General features: G+C 54.4%; 1 protein-coding gene across 2 annotated transcripts in view; it reads left to right on the top strand.

Annotated features, from left to right (window-relative positions):
• Positions 1-4965: 4965 nt before the first annotated feature.
• Positions 4966-15403, top strand: part of Cpne5 (copine 5) — an 82285-nt gene continuing 71847 nt past the window's right edge. For both annotated transcript variants that reach the window (XM_027394446.2, XM_027394445.2), the window contains exon 1: positions 4966-5060. In XM_027394446.2, the coding sequence (XP_027250247.1) occupies positions 4966-5060 (95 nt within the window). The remainder of the gene's footprint in view (positions 5061-15403) is intronic.

Raw genomic sequence — 15403 nt, 5'->3', positions numbered from 1 at the left:
CTCCTAAGTCAGGGAGTGCTCCAGGAGGTCTCTGTGAAGGCCTGGGGGCATTGAAACAGACTGGGGACATTTTTCCAGACAAGAGAAAGAAGATAGTGGGTACCAAGGCCCAGGAAGGGGCCAGTGTGGCTCCTGTGGTCACTAAAGTGATGAAGGAGATGCAGCTAGAGAGGTCGTGGGATGACAACCAGGGAGGTCTGGAGCAGAAGGGCGGCGATTGCTGTGTGAGCTGAGTGTACCCCCTGCTTGTGAAGTTTCCAGGACCGGACTGTAAGAGCAAGAGGCCCCCATCACCTGGAGAGGGGATGGGGGGAAAGCGTGAGAGAAAGTCAGGCTGGGAACTGGTCCCAGGAGAAGGACATCCTGGGCACAGCAACCTCCTAGGCTGCACATTTTGTTGGTAGCACCAATCGAAATGGAGAGGGAGATCCTGGGGAACAGAGGACATTCTCAGGGAGTCTGACATCCTTCTTGTCTCTTCTACCCCAGTGGAAACGGCTTCGCCCCACTCCATCTGAGGCAGGTCCTCACCACTCTTGGGTATCTAGTCTCACTGTTATTAGTGGGGTTTCTCACTAGGGGTGGGCGGACACCGGACGATCTTGAATTTTTCACTCTCCTGCTGGAAGCTTTTCAGCAATCAAAGGGGTTTAATCTACACAGTCTCCAATCCCAGCCCCTTCTAGTATTTCTATTAATGGATGGAATCACGCTCTGCATCTTGCCTTCTTCCTCCTGGTTTCAAGTTCCCTCCTGCCCCCTGGCTCTCCTTCTCCCCCTGAGCCGCCATGCATGTTTGCTGCCTAAGAACTTCCAAATAAGCAGCTAAGTGCGGGGGCAGGGGGTCGAGTGCAGCCCACACCTGCCAGGCCCAAGGCTGCATTCATCCAGCAGACAATGTTCTCAGGTGTGGTATGGGCGCCCCCCCCCCCACTACCGTCCCCTTGCACACTCCCGATCCAACGCAACTCTTACATTAGTTTTCTTCTGTTGTAACAGGGCAGATCCGAGGTCAGCACTTACTCAAAGTGCCTCTGCAGGGGAGAGGGGGGAGAAAAGGGCCCACAGCAGCTGCCTCTTCTGCTCCGAGCTCAGCCCCCCGCCCCCGCCCCCTCCCCGGTGCTTTTCCCTCCTTATCGATGCTGAGAGTTGCCTCTCAAAATTGCTCTGCTGTCATTAACACCACGCATCAGGTCAGATGAAGGCCGTCTGCAGTCTTGGACGGCGAAGGCAAAGTGCTGATGCTGATTATCCGACATCTTCTGGGCATGGCCCATTCCGTGCTCGTAGTTCTTAATCAGAGGGACGGCGCTGCTAACTTGGAGGGTGGGCCAAGGTCAAGGTTGCTTCTAGCCTGGGTTCCAGGACCACAGAGCCGGTCTGGGGCACGTGTTAGGTCACCAGAAGAAGGCTTGTCTGGATGTCACAGGTAGCCTGGTGACCCAGTACTGTTTCACCTTCATCCAAAGGCAACACCCAGGGGATTCATTTGAGCCAAGGCCCGGAAGCCTTGCTCTTGAGACTCACCGGCAAGTTTGGGGTTCTGGGCCTCACTCGTTGGTTAGCCATAGAGTAGAGAAGTGTCTCTCAGGGCACCTCTCCATTGGTGCCTCCTTTTGGACAGGCTGGTGGCCTTTCAGCTTCCTGGTCTTAGCTACCTCCACCAATTTTTAGCCTCTACTCCACACACACACACACACACACACACACACACACACACACCATGGTTGCCAGGCATAGATCTCTGGCCTGGGCTCTACAGGTCTCCCTGAAGAATGCGGATCGGCCTCACTCTGCTGTCGTGCATTAAAAGTTAAGCCCAGTGCACTTGTGTTCATGTTGACCCGCTGAGTCTGCATCTCAGGATGACATCTTCCTTGGCTCTGGGACCATCACTGCCACTGGGTCACAGTGTCAGGCTAGAAGCGTGAGAAGGTGAACCCCTCTGGGGCAGGGGAGCCATGGAGCTGACAGCTGGCAGAAGACACACAGACATTCCCTGGCTTGGACAGATGGGGTCTGAGCAGAGTCCTGGGACTGAGTCCTTGTGCTGGGTCAGTGGCCTTCCCAGCCACCTGCTATCCATGACATCTCAAACACTTCTGTCCAGTCTGTCTCAGGGTCAGTTCTGGCACCCATACCAGGGCCTCACTCTCACCGTCCCATCCTTGTCACCTCCCTGCAGGTGCTCCTTCTCCCTGACCCTTTGTGCCAACTTCCACAGCGCTCCTAAATGCTGCCCAGTTCTGTCTGCACGTCCTGAAGCCCCACTAGCCTGAGACTTTTGCCCCTTGTTATTTTTGAGACAGGGTCTCTCTACACAGCTCTGTCTGTCCTGGAGCTTACTATGTAGACCAGGCTAGCCTGGAATTCAGAGATTCTCCTGCCTGTAGTGCTGGGATTAAAGGTGTGCGCCACCACACCAGGTTTTTTTGTTTTGTTTTGTTTTGTTTTTTGTTTTGTTTTTTTTTATCCAAATCTAGGACAGGACTTGGTAAAGAAGTTACCAGATAGGGGGCTGGAGATATGGCTCAGAGGTTAAGAGCACTGGCTGCTCTTCCAGAGGTCCTGATTTCAATTCCCAGCAACTACATGATGGCTCACAACCATCCATAATGAGATCTGGTGCCCTCTTTGGGTCTGCAAGGACACATGCAGACAGGACACTGTATACATAATAGGGATAAATAAATCTTTAAAAAAAAAGAAGTTACCAGATACAGTTTGTTCTGGTTTGCCAAAGAGAGCCAATGGAAGCGCAACAACCCCGAGGGATGGGACAATACAGACTACAGGCTTCTGCAATGAGACCCTGGAGTCAGCACTCCAAATGCTGTCACTTTTCAAGGCCATCAACAGACTTTCAGTTGAAGCCTCCTCTCTATGCTGCCATCACAAACAGGACCTCAGAGAGAGAAGGAGGCTGCCCATTGAGCATTGAGCAGCACTGCCCTGGTCCCATGACACAGCATGCGGTGGTGAAGGGGTAACCTAATCTTTGCCCAGCTGCTTAGAATTGTGTTTTAAAAACAAAGTCCTAATCATAAATTTTGGCAAGTTACTTCAAACCTTCATCTTTTGTAGCACCCAATAGCGCCATGTTAGACACTGGACTCACCCTAAGAACACACATAGAGCACTGTGCGGCGTGGGAACTCCTCAGGCTCTGCCATTCCTTCTATCTCATTACCATATCGAACGATAGCTTCAGACATATATTGACTAGCGGCTCACTTGTGGCTCAGACTGGATTTTGTTCTAAATTTGAAATCAATTGAAAATTGAAAAAAAAAACAATTAAAAAAAAAACAAAGAAATAAGTGGAGACTGGGTTGTTATTTGTGAAGGGAGGGCCCAGGGGCCCAACCTAAAAGTGAGTCGTAGTCCCTTCCTCCCCTGCCCCCACCTTCTTGCTTTCCCCAGGGGAATACCAGTGCCCCTGGCTGTCTGCCCCAGGTACAGAACTGGAGCTACAGAAAACACTTGTGCAAGCCCAGGGAAGGTGGTTGTCTTCAACTCTGGTTGACTGATGGCACTGAAAATTGATTTCAAACGGCATCCGTGTGGACCTGTTCCACTGTGCCACTGTGCCACTGTGCCACTGACGGCGACAGTGGGGGGGGGGGTGGGCAAGGAAGTTGAAGCTCCATCTCAGCAAAGCCTACACCGAGGCTGAGGAGAGGCTGCGGGTGGATTTGCTGGAGAGGAAACTACGTGCACAGCCTCCAGGAGCCGGCTTGGCGATGCAACCTCAAGCCCAGAGGGCAGGCCGGGCCGGGCAGGAGGCTCCAGGCTTGGCTGGAAGACACCGCCTGGGAGGTGTTTTGACCTCCCCTCGCTCCCGAATGCAGAGCTCTGAGCCCGGTGTACTGCGAGCTGGTTGCAAAACCCAGGGAGCCGAGGCCATCCTCTCAGTCTTATGGAGGAAGCTTCCAGACCCAGGGAGTTGGCTCAACCCCTATGGTCACGAAGGGAGGAGGAGGACGAAGGGGCTGGGTAAAGGTTCGGGCGACTGGCCGAGACCAGTGTCGGCGAGCACCAGAGGTGGACGAGCAAATGTCCACTGACCCACCCTACCTGCTTGGAAAACCAGACCGGCCCTCTCGGCGCCAGGCTCTGTTACCACCGCCCCTTTGGGGAGATAGGAGGAAGCCAGCTCTGGGCTCAGACCCTCCGGTGGTGGCGCGCACACTCAGCAGAGCCTACTTCCCCGAACCCTGCCTAGATGCTCCCCAAACAGGTGCCCCCTGGACAGTCCCCTCCCCCAGCTCGCAGACCCTGGACAAGTGGGGTGGGGGAGTGGCGCAGAGGGCGGCGCGCGCCCTGGGACGGTCTCCGGCTGTCTCCAGCTCTGTCCCCGTCATCCAGGGCCGCGTCCCCACGCCCGCCACGCGCGTGCACACACACACACGCGTGCACACACACACACACACACACACACACACACACACACACGCTCACCGCTCCCACACTCGCCCCGCGCAGACCCCGCCCCGGCCCCGCCCCGGCCCCTGCGGGCGGCCCCTCCGGCGCCCGCGGACCCCGCACGCAGCGCGCGCGGCTGGCGGGAGGCGGCGGCGACTCTGGGCATATTTGATTTTCCCGCAGTCCGGGCGCCCCGGAGCCGGAGCCGGAGCCCTAGCAGGAGACGTGGCTCTGCGCCCCAAGCCCGAGGCGGCGCGGTCCTAGCCCCCTGAGCCCCCACGCCCCCTCCGGGCTTCCCTCCCCGCTGCGCCCCGGCTCCCTCGCCGCGGCTCCCGCCTCCCCGCAGCGGCTCCCGCACCCCGTTTCTCCGCGGCCCCCGCTCTCCGCCCCCTTCCCGCTCGCACTTCCCACGCCCCCTCTTCGCGTTCCTTTCCTCCCCTGGCCGCCCAGCCCAGGGCTCCAGCCGCTCCGGAGGAGGCGTGAATCGCGCAGGAATATTGACTAATTTGGGGTGGGGTGGGGTGGGGGGGACAGTGGGCGATGGAGCAGCCCGAGGACATGGCGTCGCTCAGCGAGTTCGACTCCTTGGCGGGCAGCATCCCGGCTACCAAGGTGGAGATCACCGTGTCGTGCAGGTGAGCCGCCCACCGGCCGGGTCCCCCTGCCCCGCCCGCCCCGGGGCGGAATCCCTCTGTATCCATAGCTTCCATCCTTGGCTATGCGAGCGGCTTTTCAGTGTCCTGGTCTCTCAGGCGCCCCGCTGCGGGTCTTCGGAGACCCCCTGCCCAGTGGCGGGTGGCGATGATTGAATGGGCAGCCAGGCAGTGGTCAGGTTCCCAGAAAGTTTGCATTCAGAGCTGTTGCTTCCAGGACAGCAGGAAGACACAGGGACAGGGGTCCCAGCATCCGAGTGGGAAGGGGAGGAGAGGCCCCAGGGTCTCGCTCTGGCTCTCTCTGATTTACCCTTCCCTAAATGGGGAAGTGAGAGTGACTGGCACCATGTCTCCCCTGCATGACTCCCTGTGCCTCCCGTGACCTCCCTTCTCCCCCCTCCTCCCCACTTCTGGTCTGTGCCCCAGCCTCCTCCCCCTTTTAGAACCCAGGTTTTGAAAGCCTTCTCTTGCAAGAGTGATCAGCTGGGACTCTCTCAGAGTGCGGGAAGCCCTGGCGAACTTAGAGTGGCGCCATTAAAAACCAGTAACTCAGATGGAAAAATCTTAAACCAAAGGAGTGAGGGGCTGGTGGTGAAGTGTCAGATGGTGTTCTGTAGGCTGCCACCCCCGAGTCCCCTGTGATACCACACAGGCTGGGAATAACTTCTCCTAGGAGCTGGGCCTCCCAGGTTCTCCTAACTGACTGCCCTGAGGCTGGACAGGCGTGCACATGACCCTGGGAACACTGCTTTGACATAGCTGTGAGGGACACTGTGGTCCAGATAGAGCTTGCCTTGAGGTTCTGGCAATAGCCCACAGCATTTCTGGAGCCCCGTTGTCCGCTTGTTCCGGATCACTCGCCTCGCCTCTGCTTCTTGCAGGTCACATTTGGATTAGACTTTGTCCACCCGAATGTCTCCTCAGCTCTGAGTGGCTGAGCCAAGATGCCAAGAAAGTGTAGGTAGGGCCTGAGATGCTGGCCTGGGGTGTGAGAGAGGTTGGATTCTGGGGAACTTCTTCCAGAGGTCTTGAGGTAAGGGCTGCTGAGGTGGTGTCCTCAGGCAGGGGGCCTACTGTGGTGACTCCCAAATGTGTGTCCACTCCCCCCCCACACACCTCAGTCCCACGAAGAAGAGACATTTGAATCTGCCTTTACTCTGCTGGGAGGTTCCTGATAGCCCATTAGTGCCAGCCTCACCTCCTCAGCTGTCAGCAGCTGCAAACTTGCCCTCCTCCTGCACACAGCCCTCCCTGCTCTCCTCCTTCAATCATGCCTGTCGCCTTCAGGCTCTTCAGTTGTCTCTCAGAGCCTTCCCACCTCTGGGCCTCTGAACAGTCTATTCCCTACACAGAGAGGCTTTGTGCTTTCCATTTCCAGGGACATCCTCCTCTTGCCCCTAAAGACGCCAGCCTAAAGCACTGTCTTCAACATCCCCCCAGACCCTGAGTTCAGAGCCTCTCCGTGCACATGGGACACAGGGATGCCCCTGTGATGGGCCCTAGACCCTTCCACTCCATGGAAGGAAAGGGTGATAGACTCGAGACTTGCAGTCAGACATCTTGTGGGGGATTCCTGACATGCCACTTGTGGCAAACTTTAAGGCCCAGTTTCCCAGGTGTCAAGTTTGCTTCCTCCCCCAGAAGCTTGCTCCCAGAGGGAACTGACACGTTAGGACACATAGTGGGTACAGACACCACAGGTGGAGGAAGTGTTAGGTCCAGAGAGTGTGCCACACCGAGCAAGTGGCCACGATGATCAGCTCGAGAAAGAAGCTTTTAGTCCCTCTCCATGTTCTAGAAACATCCCAAGGGTGTAGCTCTCCTGCACAAGATGGGTACCTGCCGTAGGAGCGTAGGAGCGTTCCTAGAGGTTGGGTTCTGGGTTGACCCTGGTGTCCATCCCTCTGAAGGGACGGGATCCACATTTTGTAGAAGACCCTGCCCAGGCTCCACCTTCTGCTCTCCTGAAATGGAAATGAGGGAGATGCGGTTCTGATGATGACAGATGAGGATGGGAGGGTCACTTGGAACAGAGGGGGGAGGTGGCAAAACCATCTGGGTGGCCTTGAATCTATAGCTCCACCTCTGCTTAGCTGGGGCCAATGGTCCAGTTCAGGGGAGGGTGGAGATCTGAAGAGCCATTGTACCCTTTATTCCATGTTAGAGTTCCCTTTCCTGTAGCCTGGTCAGCACCAACTGGAGCCCCCTCCCAGAGTGAAGACTTTGGGGTACCCTACCCTGAGCATCTCAGTGACACTTTCTGGCAACTTCCTCCAGCTGGGGAGAGTGTTTTCAGGTGGCTGATGAGTTCTTTGGCTCCCTTGATCCAGCCCCAGAAGCTCTGCCTTGTCCCAGGGGCTGTTCTAGACACATGCTGTGCCTTCTCTGAGCTCTTCAGCAGAGCAAGGCTGCCTGGTGCAGGGGCATGATCCTATGCCTTACTCAGAACTTGCTGGCGCTTAGTGTGTGTGTGTGTGTGTGTGTGTGTGTGTGTGTGTGTGTGTGTGTGTGTGTGCAGAAGGCAGAGGACACCATGGATGTCAGGGCCTCTGCCTTCATAGAGAACATCTTGGGTCAATCTGTGGTAAGGCAGCCTCTTGGTTAAGAATGTGAACTTGGTGGGATGGTGGTGGCACACACCTTTAATCCCAGCACTCAGGAGGCAGAGGCAGGAGGATCTCTTTAAGTTCAAAGCCAGCCTGGTTGGTCTACAGAGTGAGTTTCAGGACAGCCAAGGCTACACAGAGAAACCCTGACTCGAAAAACAAAACTAAATAAATTAAATAAAAAAGAATGTGAACTTGGCCAGGCAAGGTGATTCATGCCTTTTATCTCAGCACTTGAAGACAGAGGCAATAGTATCTCTGTGAGTTTAAGAGCAGTGTGGTCTACCTAGCCAGTTCCAGGACAGTCAGGATTACCTAGAGAGACCTTGCCTCAAACAAACAAAGCCCCAACAACAACAGTATAAGCTTGGCTTTAACCCCAGCACCCACGAGGCACAGGCAGGCATATCTCTTGTTATTTTCAGGCTTACTTGGTCTATGTAGAGCTTGACTCTATCTCTCTGGGTTCAAATCCCAGCTTTTCGTGTGTGTGTGTGTTTGTGTGTGTGTGTGTGTGTGTGTGTGTGTGTGTGTGTGTGTGTGTGTGTACTCCTGGCAATTGAGGATCAAACCCATATTTTGCAAGCACACAACCACTGAGGCACACCCAGCTCTGTTCCTAGGATCTCTGATGAGCTGATTGATGCTCTTGCCTGGTCTCAGTTTCTCCCTCAGTAAAAGGGCATAGTGATCCCTATCAATTATAGGAATTTGAGGGGCCAATCTGAGAATGGTGGCTGGTGTCATCAGTTAGTTGATGTCACACGGTAACAAAGATCTACATATCTGCAGGGATGTGTGGAGCCTTGGAGATGACTTGATGTAGTGATTGCTGGGGGAAAGATGGCTCGTGCAACTAGATTCCAGCAAAGTATGAAATGTGACTTTAAACACCCTGGAGCCTGGCGCTCTTTCTCCTGATGGTCTGTTCCCAACCGTTCCTGACCAGGAATGTTAGCCATCCTGGAGACCCAGCCACAGCTTGCTTGTCATGTGACCCCTTCTTCCTCCAGAGGCCCTGTGAGGCCAGCATCCCTGTCCTATGCTGGTAGCTGCATCAGCTCCATGGTTGGGAAGAATGGCTTACGTTTTTCATATTACAGGAAGCCTTTGTGCTTGGTAGGGTCGTATTGGAGAGGTGTGCAGGGGTTTCTGAGGCCAGGGCAGGCTGGATGTCTACTTGGGATCTCACACAGCTTTCCTTCCCCCACCAGCTGGTAGGAGTTGGTGGGCGGCTAGGCTTCTGCCCTAGAGGTTGATTACTGCTGTCTGTTCAAGCTAACATACAGCAGGCACCTTGTGGAAAGAGACAGCCTAGCTCTGGAGCTGTGTCTTGGGCCTTGTAGACAGGCGTGAGTTCACTCTGAGCACTTCTGACAGGCAAGTCACATGGCAACAGGAAGGGCCTGGGGGCATGGTGGCATCGGTAAGTTAGCCTTAGGGAAAAGAGATCTGTTTAACCATTGGCCACACCCACGTATCCAACAAAGCCAGGGAAGGTAATCGTGGCACAGGTTGGACACTTACTCCAACTGAGCAGTTGGCATCCCTGTTAGACAAGCCCATACCTGTTATGTCCATAGTAGCGGTTGCCATCTAAGCCTCAGATCACACTGTCTTAGAAGATCAGGGTGTTAGTTGTCAGCTGCTGTGGAACAAATGGCCACAGTTTCCTGAACTCCCAACTCCCAACTCCTAACTCCATGTCTCGGGGCTAGGACTTCACCCAAGGTACAGGCCTTGACCAAGTTTGCTAAGGGCAGGCAGCTGCAGAACTGAGGCTCAGTGTCATTGCTGGTGAGGACCGGAGTGACCTGCAGCCAGTTCTGGGGGCTGTGGTCCCAGCAAGCTGCCTCCACAGTAAGGCAACTGATCTCATCAAGGCTGGAGGAAGGTTGGCTCCTTCAAGGGCTGGGACAGTGAGATATGAGTCCCTGGAGTCACAAGAAGTCTATTACCTTTCCTTTGTCATCACCTGGTCCCAGGAGCCCCACATCCAGCCCACATCAAGGGGAGGGATTCCACAGTGTTCTTATGGAGAACAGGATACGTCTGCCTGCCCCAGCTGCTGGAGCTTCTGTTTTCCTTTCTCCACCCTTGTCCCCGTGTGTGTGTGTGTGTGTGTGTGTGTGTGTGTGTGTGTGTGTGTGTGTGTGTGTCTGTGTGTCTGTGTGTCTGTGTGTCTATGTCTATGTGTGTCTGTGTATCTGTGGTATGTCTGTGTCTATGTCAGGAATCATCCTTGGTTGCTTGTCCACCTTATTCATTGAGGCAGAATCTCTCAGTGAAATCCAGATCCTCTGTCTCCACCTTCTGGGGACGGAATTACTGAAGGCTGTCATTCCCACCAGATGTTTCTATGGGTTTCTGGGAACCCCCAGCTCCAGTTCTCATGCTTATAGAACAAGTGTTTAGGCTGCTGAGCCATCTCTCTGGCCCCCCACTGTGGCTTTTTAGCTCCCTGACAATCCTCTGCAGTAAATTGCAGTGTTTCCTTTTCTAGATCAAGGCCCAGAGAGGTGGAAGCACGCATCTGAGGTTAGTGCCAGCAGGGCTTGGAGATGTGTGCATCCACAGTCTGTGTGTGCCCTCAGTTGTCAAGGGGGTCGGGCTCTGTGGAAATCATAGTGGGACCTTAGTAGCAGCCATTGTAGGTAGGACAGGTCCTCTCTCAGGCATGGGAAAGGCCTTGCTTGCTCTGAGAGGCAAAACACAGACTTCTGCAATATAAGCCAGCCTTCTGTGGTATCCAGACTGTTGGGCAGGGGGTGGGGGGTGTAGGTTCCTACCCTCCTCCCCCAGCTCACATTCCTTCTGCTCAGACTCAAGAGCTGATGGAGGTGGGGGAGATGACCCTCCTTTGAGAACAGAGGGGAGGGAGGAGGAAGCTCAGGGAGCTGACAGGCTCGTAGGCTGTCTGTGCATAACAGGAAACCTGACTGCTCGTAGCCTGGACCTGAAATAACTTGTATTCTCAGATGAAGTGAGCCTAGAGGTAAGCTGTCTCAGGGCTGGTTTGCCAGCCACTTTGCCAGGAAGAACCTTACCATCATTCTACTTGGTTGTCATCCAAATGGCAAGCTTCATTGTTACAAAGCCCACTGCTCTGTACCCAGTGTTGCGACCACATCTAAAGACTGGAAACAAACAGTGAAGCAAAAGTTCTTTCTGGGAAGGTGCTTTGTTCATAAAAACACAGTCTTGCACAAATCCTGAACCATCCCAGGGAGTGGCCAGAGCTGGACCTCATGTCCACTGCTGCCATTTTGGACATAAGGGCGTGTCCATCACATCAGGACCTATGTGGAGTCTGGTGCTGGCTGGGCATCCATGGCTTGCAAGATGGCTCCATAGGCTACCTGGGCTCCTTGAAGCTACAAGGGGCCTAGTGTTGGCCTCTTGTGGTCTGACTGCTCACATTCTGAGGTCAGAGGACAGACAGTATTGGGGACAAGGAATCAGTTTTTCCAAGGAATCATCCGGATCCCTGAATACCTCTCCGTGTAGTGTGACAGTCAAGAAAAGCCAAGTTGTGTGTCCTTGTCAAGCCCTGCCCGGAGCCTCTGCCCTCAGTCTCCCTCGTGCCCACCCTTGCAGTTCCCACAGTAGAACAGCAGCATAGCCCAGGGGGCTGCCTGAGCCTGGCTGTCCACTTGCCAGATAATGTGAGGAGTTAGACCTCAAGAGGCCAATGCTAGGCCCCTTGTGTGTACATTCTACTTCCCTGGAGGCCGGAGGTATCAGATCCCCGGGTGAACCATGGATAAGGATGCTGTGAAATGAACTTGGGTCCTCTAGAAAAGCAGCAAGTGCTCTTAACTGTGGAACCATTTCTCAGGCTCAATTAACTGTCATTAAAAAAAAAATAGACTCAAAACTCACAAGAGATGAGGGAGTATGTGTGTATGTGTGTGTGTGTATTTATATGTGAGTGTATGTCAGTGTGTGTATGTGCCTTTCACAATGCCGTCAATGGAACCCAGGGCCTGACTGTTTCCCTAGCATTGAGCGCCATGCCTTGATGGTTCTGTGAGACAGTGTCAGTGTGCACCTGCCGCTGGCCACCTCCATCTCCTCACCTCAGCATCTGCAGTGCTGGGCTTACATGTGTTCACCACCATGTCCAGCTAGTCACATTTTTGTTTTGTTTTGTCCTTTGAGTCAGAGTCTTACTATGTAGCTCTGGCTGACCTGGGACTCCTCACTACACAGGTTAGGCTGGCCTCAAACTCATAGAGGTCTACTTGCCTCTGCCCCCAAGGGCTGAAATTAAAGGCTTGTGCCACCAGTTCTGTCCCATGAGCATTTTTGTTAGGCAAGCAACATGCATGGGCTTATCAGCAGGTGTGTTCATTCTCTTCAGATGGGGAGGTGGGCGAGATGTACACTGAGACCCCAGGGGAAGCCTTGGAGAAGAGAGATTCAAGGAGCAGGAAAGTGAGTGCAACGGCCCTGGGGCAGAAAAGGCCTGGCTCTGCTTGGAGAAGTACAGGGGGGTCAGTGCGTCTGGAATAGTGTGAGCAGTCAGGGTGCACAGATGAGATCATAGGGGGGCTATAAACTGTAGCTTTGGGAGCCACACGGAGGAGTTTTGGCTTATTGTTCTCCCGGCATTGGGGGATGGATCTCATTAAGCGGTAGTTGTGATTAACTTTTACGAACAAGCCTCAGGTTGCTGAGCAGAACCTAGGCTGGTGGGGAGTGGGTGCATCAGGAAGTAAGTGTGTTGCTCGGCGTGCCGAGTGGAGGGTGGTGAGGGTGGCATGGGAGAGTGTGGAGTGGCTGGAAGTAGAATCGTCAGAGCTCACTGAGTAGAGTAGGACTGGCACCAGGGGAAGAGAGCAACAGAGCTGGTGGCTCACTCCTGTTCCAGTTTCTAGTGTGAGCTGGTGGCTGGTGGCTCATTCCTGTTCCGAGAAGCAAATGGGTGACCCCCAGGTGCCGACAAGAAGCTGTGGTATGGGGAGATTGCTGTGTGGCCAAGCAACCGGAACTGGCCACCACTGAGACCACTGCTTTCTCCCCTGACCCTCTGCCCTGCTGAGGTCACTCATGCCAATATCTCACAGCAACAGACGTTGCGAGCCCAAGATGTCTCTCTGGACAAGACCTAGCATGGTCGTTTGGCAGGGAGATGGCACAACCAGGCAGGGAATGAATGGGACGTGAAGACAGCGCTTGGTGCCAGACACCCAGGCCCTTCCTCCTGGCCTGGCTCCTGGCTCCTCCAGTGAGGGTGGAGGATATGGATGCCCTACCGCTCCTCTATAATGTGTCATTAGGATGGATGGGGCACAGGTAACCCACATGGGTGACACTGGTGCCCCTGGGCAGCCCCAATGACTGGAACTTCAGAGGTCAGGCCTATCCCTTCTAGGGATGTGAACGGGCACCTGTTGGCATTGGGACTTAGGGTCACCTGAACGTCCCAGGTTGAGTGCCTGACAAAGGACATGGCCGGTTGTGTGAGTGGTCACCCCTCATCCACTTCATTGACTAGATGTTTGGCGTGAAATTGATTTTGAAAAACAAGGTGATACCCATATGCTCTCCGGTCCTGGGGCTCCCTGTGGGTCTATCATTGCTCCCTGGTGTCAGTTCATCTATCCCTAGCACCAGAGGCTGGTCTCATAGTGGCTGCTCTCCTGCTCTCCTGCCTAAGCAGGCCTTGAACTTGATTCTCTCACCTCAGCATTGTAGGTGACTGGGACTACAGGCCTGGGCTGCCAGGTTTAGCCTTCTCCTAACTTTAGCAGCCTTGTGGTTTTCTTTGAGAATCGGATGACAGCAGCAGCAGCCACAAACCTGCATCCAGCATACATGGACCAGCATCAATCTACTTAGTTGTAGGGGTCCATGTTCCCCGCTGAGGACCCTGGCCCAGGAATAGCTGAAGCACAGGCTCTTAATGTCCTTTCTCAGCTACAGCCAAGTGCAAGCTTGGTGCATGCATGAGAGAGAACCAGGGGGCGTAGTTACCTCGCCCACAGCTCAGGCAAGGGCAGGGGCATCCCTCTCAGAATGGAGCTCTGTCTCAGCCCCAGCCCACTTCTCTTGGGCCTCTCTGCTGCGGTGTCCCCAGGTCCCTGTAAGGGGGTCCTCGATCACCTTCTGCTAGTATCTCAGAGCCTGGTAATGTTTCTCCCAGCCTCCTGAGTTGGAAATAAGTCCTTGGGGGTGGCAGGAAGCAAAGGGCCTTGGCTCTGCTTTCCCAGCCTCGGTTTAAGGAACAAAAGAGGCGAAGCTCCAGGCTGCTGAGCAGACAGCTGAAGGATTTTATGTTCTTTTGGGGGAAAAATACATTTTGACTGTTGGGGGAATTTTTTTTTTCCTCTTTGGGCTTTCCCAAAGCAGAGAGAAGAGGAAAAAAGCTTGTAAGGTCTGGTTTAGTTTGGTCTGGTCAGTGCCCTGGTGGCTGGAGCCCTGCTTGGGGCTGAAGGCCTGGCCTCCCAGGCTGCTCTGCCTGTGTGCCTCTGGGCAGGCTGTTCTCTCTGTCTGAGCCAGGAGTGCTCAGTGGGGGTAGGTAAGGGTTACTAGGGACCTGGCAACTGTGAGGGATTCTCGGGGGCTGAACAAACATGCCTTGGGTTCTTTGGTGTCCAGTGGGACATTGAAGTGCTGAGACAAAGGGTTTTGACTCAAGATACAAAATGGCCACAAAGCCCCAACTCAAAAAACCCAAGAGAGGGCTGTGAGTCGGGCAGCAGCTAAATGCCAGCTCTGTCCTCACTTCAGACCTACAAAGCCAGATGCTTGGAAGGGCCCCAAGAACCTGCCTTTTTAACCCCTGGGAACTAAAGTGAGCCCCAGGAAATGAGAGGCCCATTGCTAACCAGTGCTGCAGGCTTCTCAGGAGCCCCATACACCCCATTTCTATCAAGTAAGAGATTGGGTTGAAGGGTGCAAGGACAAAGTGGGACAATGAGTGGTGTCAGAGGGGATCAGGATAGGGACCCAGGCAAGGGTACTCACAGCCAATGGGGACAGGAGGAGGAGCTGAAGCTGGGGGTCCAGCTAAGATGACAAGATATTCAGTGCCTCCTTGCAGGTCAGGGTTGGGCCTGGCTTCTTGGTCGGAGAAGGGTGGAGGTGGCTTATGGCTCCATTTCTCACCTGTGAGCCTGAGGGACTTATCTGGAAGACCCAGGCAATACACATGTATTGATCTAAGCAGCACTGGACTATACCAAGCCCCGTTTTATAAATGGGGAAACTGAGGCATGGTGTAGCCAAGTCACCTATGCAGAGCTGGGATGCAATGCAGTTTGTCTGTCTGTAGCTAAGGGGGGGAACATGAAGGTACTGAGTGTTGCCCCAAGCAGCCCTTGCTGTCCTGTTCTGGTTTAAATGCAGAGTTTCCCTTTGTAGCCCAGGATTGCCTCAAGTTTGTGGAAATCCCCTTGCCTCTGCTTTTCATGTGCCGGGATTACAGGTGTACACTACCACACCTGGTGCTGGGGATCAAACCCAGAGCTTTGCGTATGCTAGGCAGACCCTCTTCCAGCTGGGCTACCTCCTTAGCCCCTGCTCACTCATGTTGGCCTTCCTCTGCATTCAGGGCCTGGGTGGATTGAGACAGAGGACAGTCCTTTCCCTGGAGGGGCCCAAAGTGGTGTGGGGGGCAGGAGACCCATCAACTCCCTGGCCATGTTATACTGTGTCTTCCCGGCCAGAGAGAGTTGGGGGAGGGTGACCAGGTGGTGGGTCCAGGTTCTGGAG

Source organism: Cricetulus griseus, assembly GCF_003668045.3.
Source record: "Cricetulus griseus strain 17A/GY chromosome 1 unlocalized genomic scaffold, alternate assembly CriGri-PICRH-1.0 chr1_0, whole genome shotgun sequence".
Lineage (NCBI taxonomy): Eukaryota > Metazoa > Chordata > Mammalia > Rodentia > Cricetidae > Cricetulus > Cricetulus griseus.
Note: the sequence above shows the minus strand (reverse complement) of the source record. Positions and strands in the feature narration are given on the sequence as shown.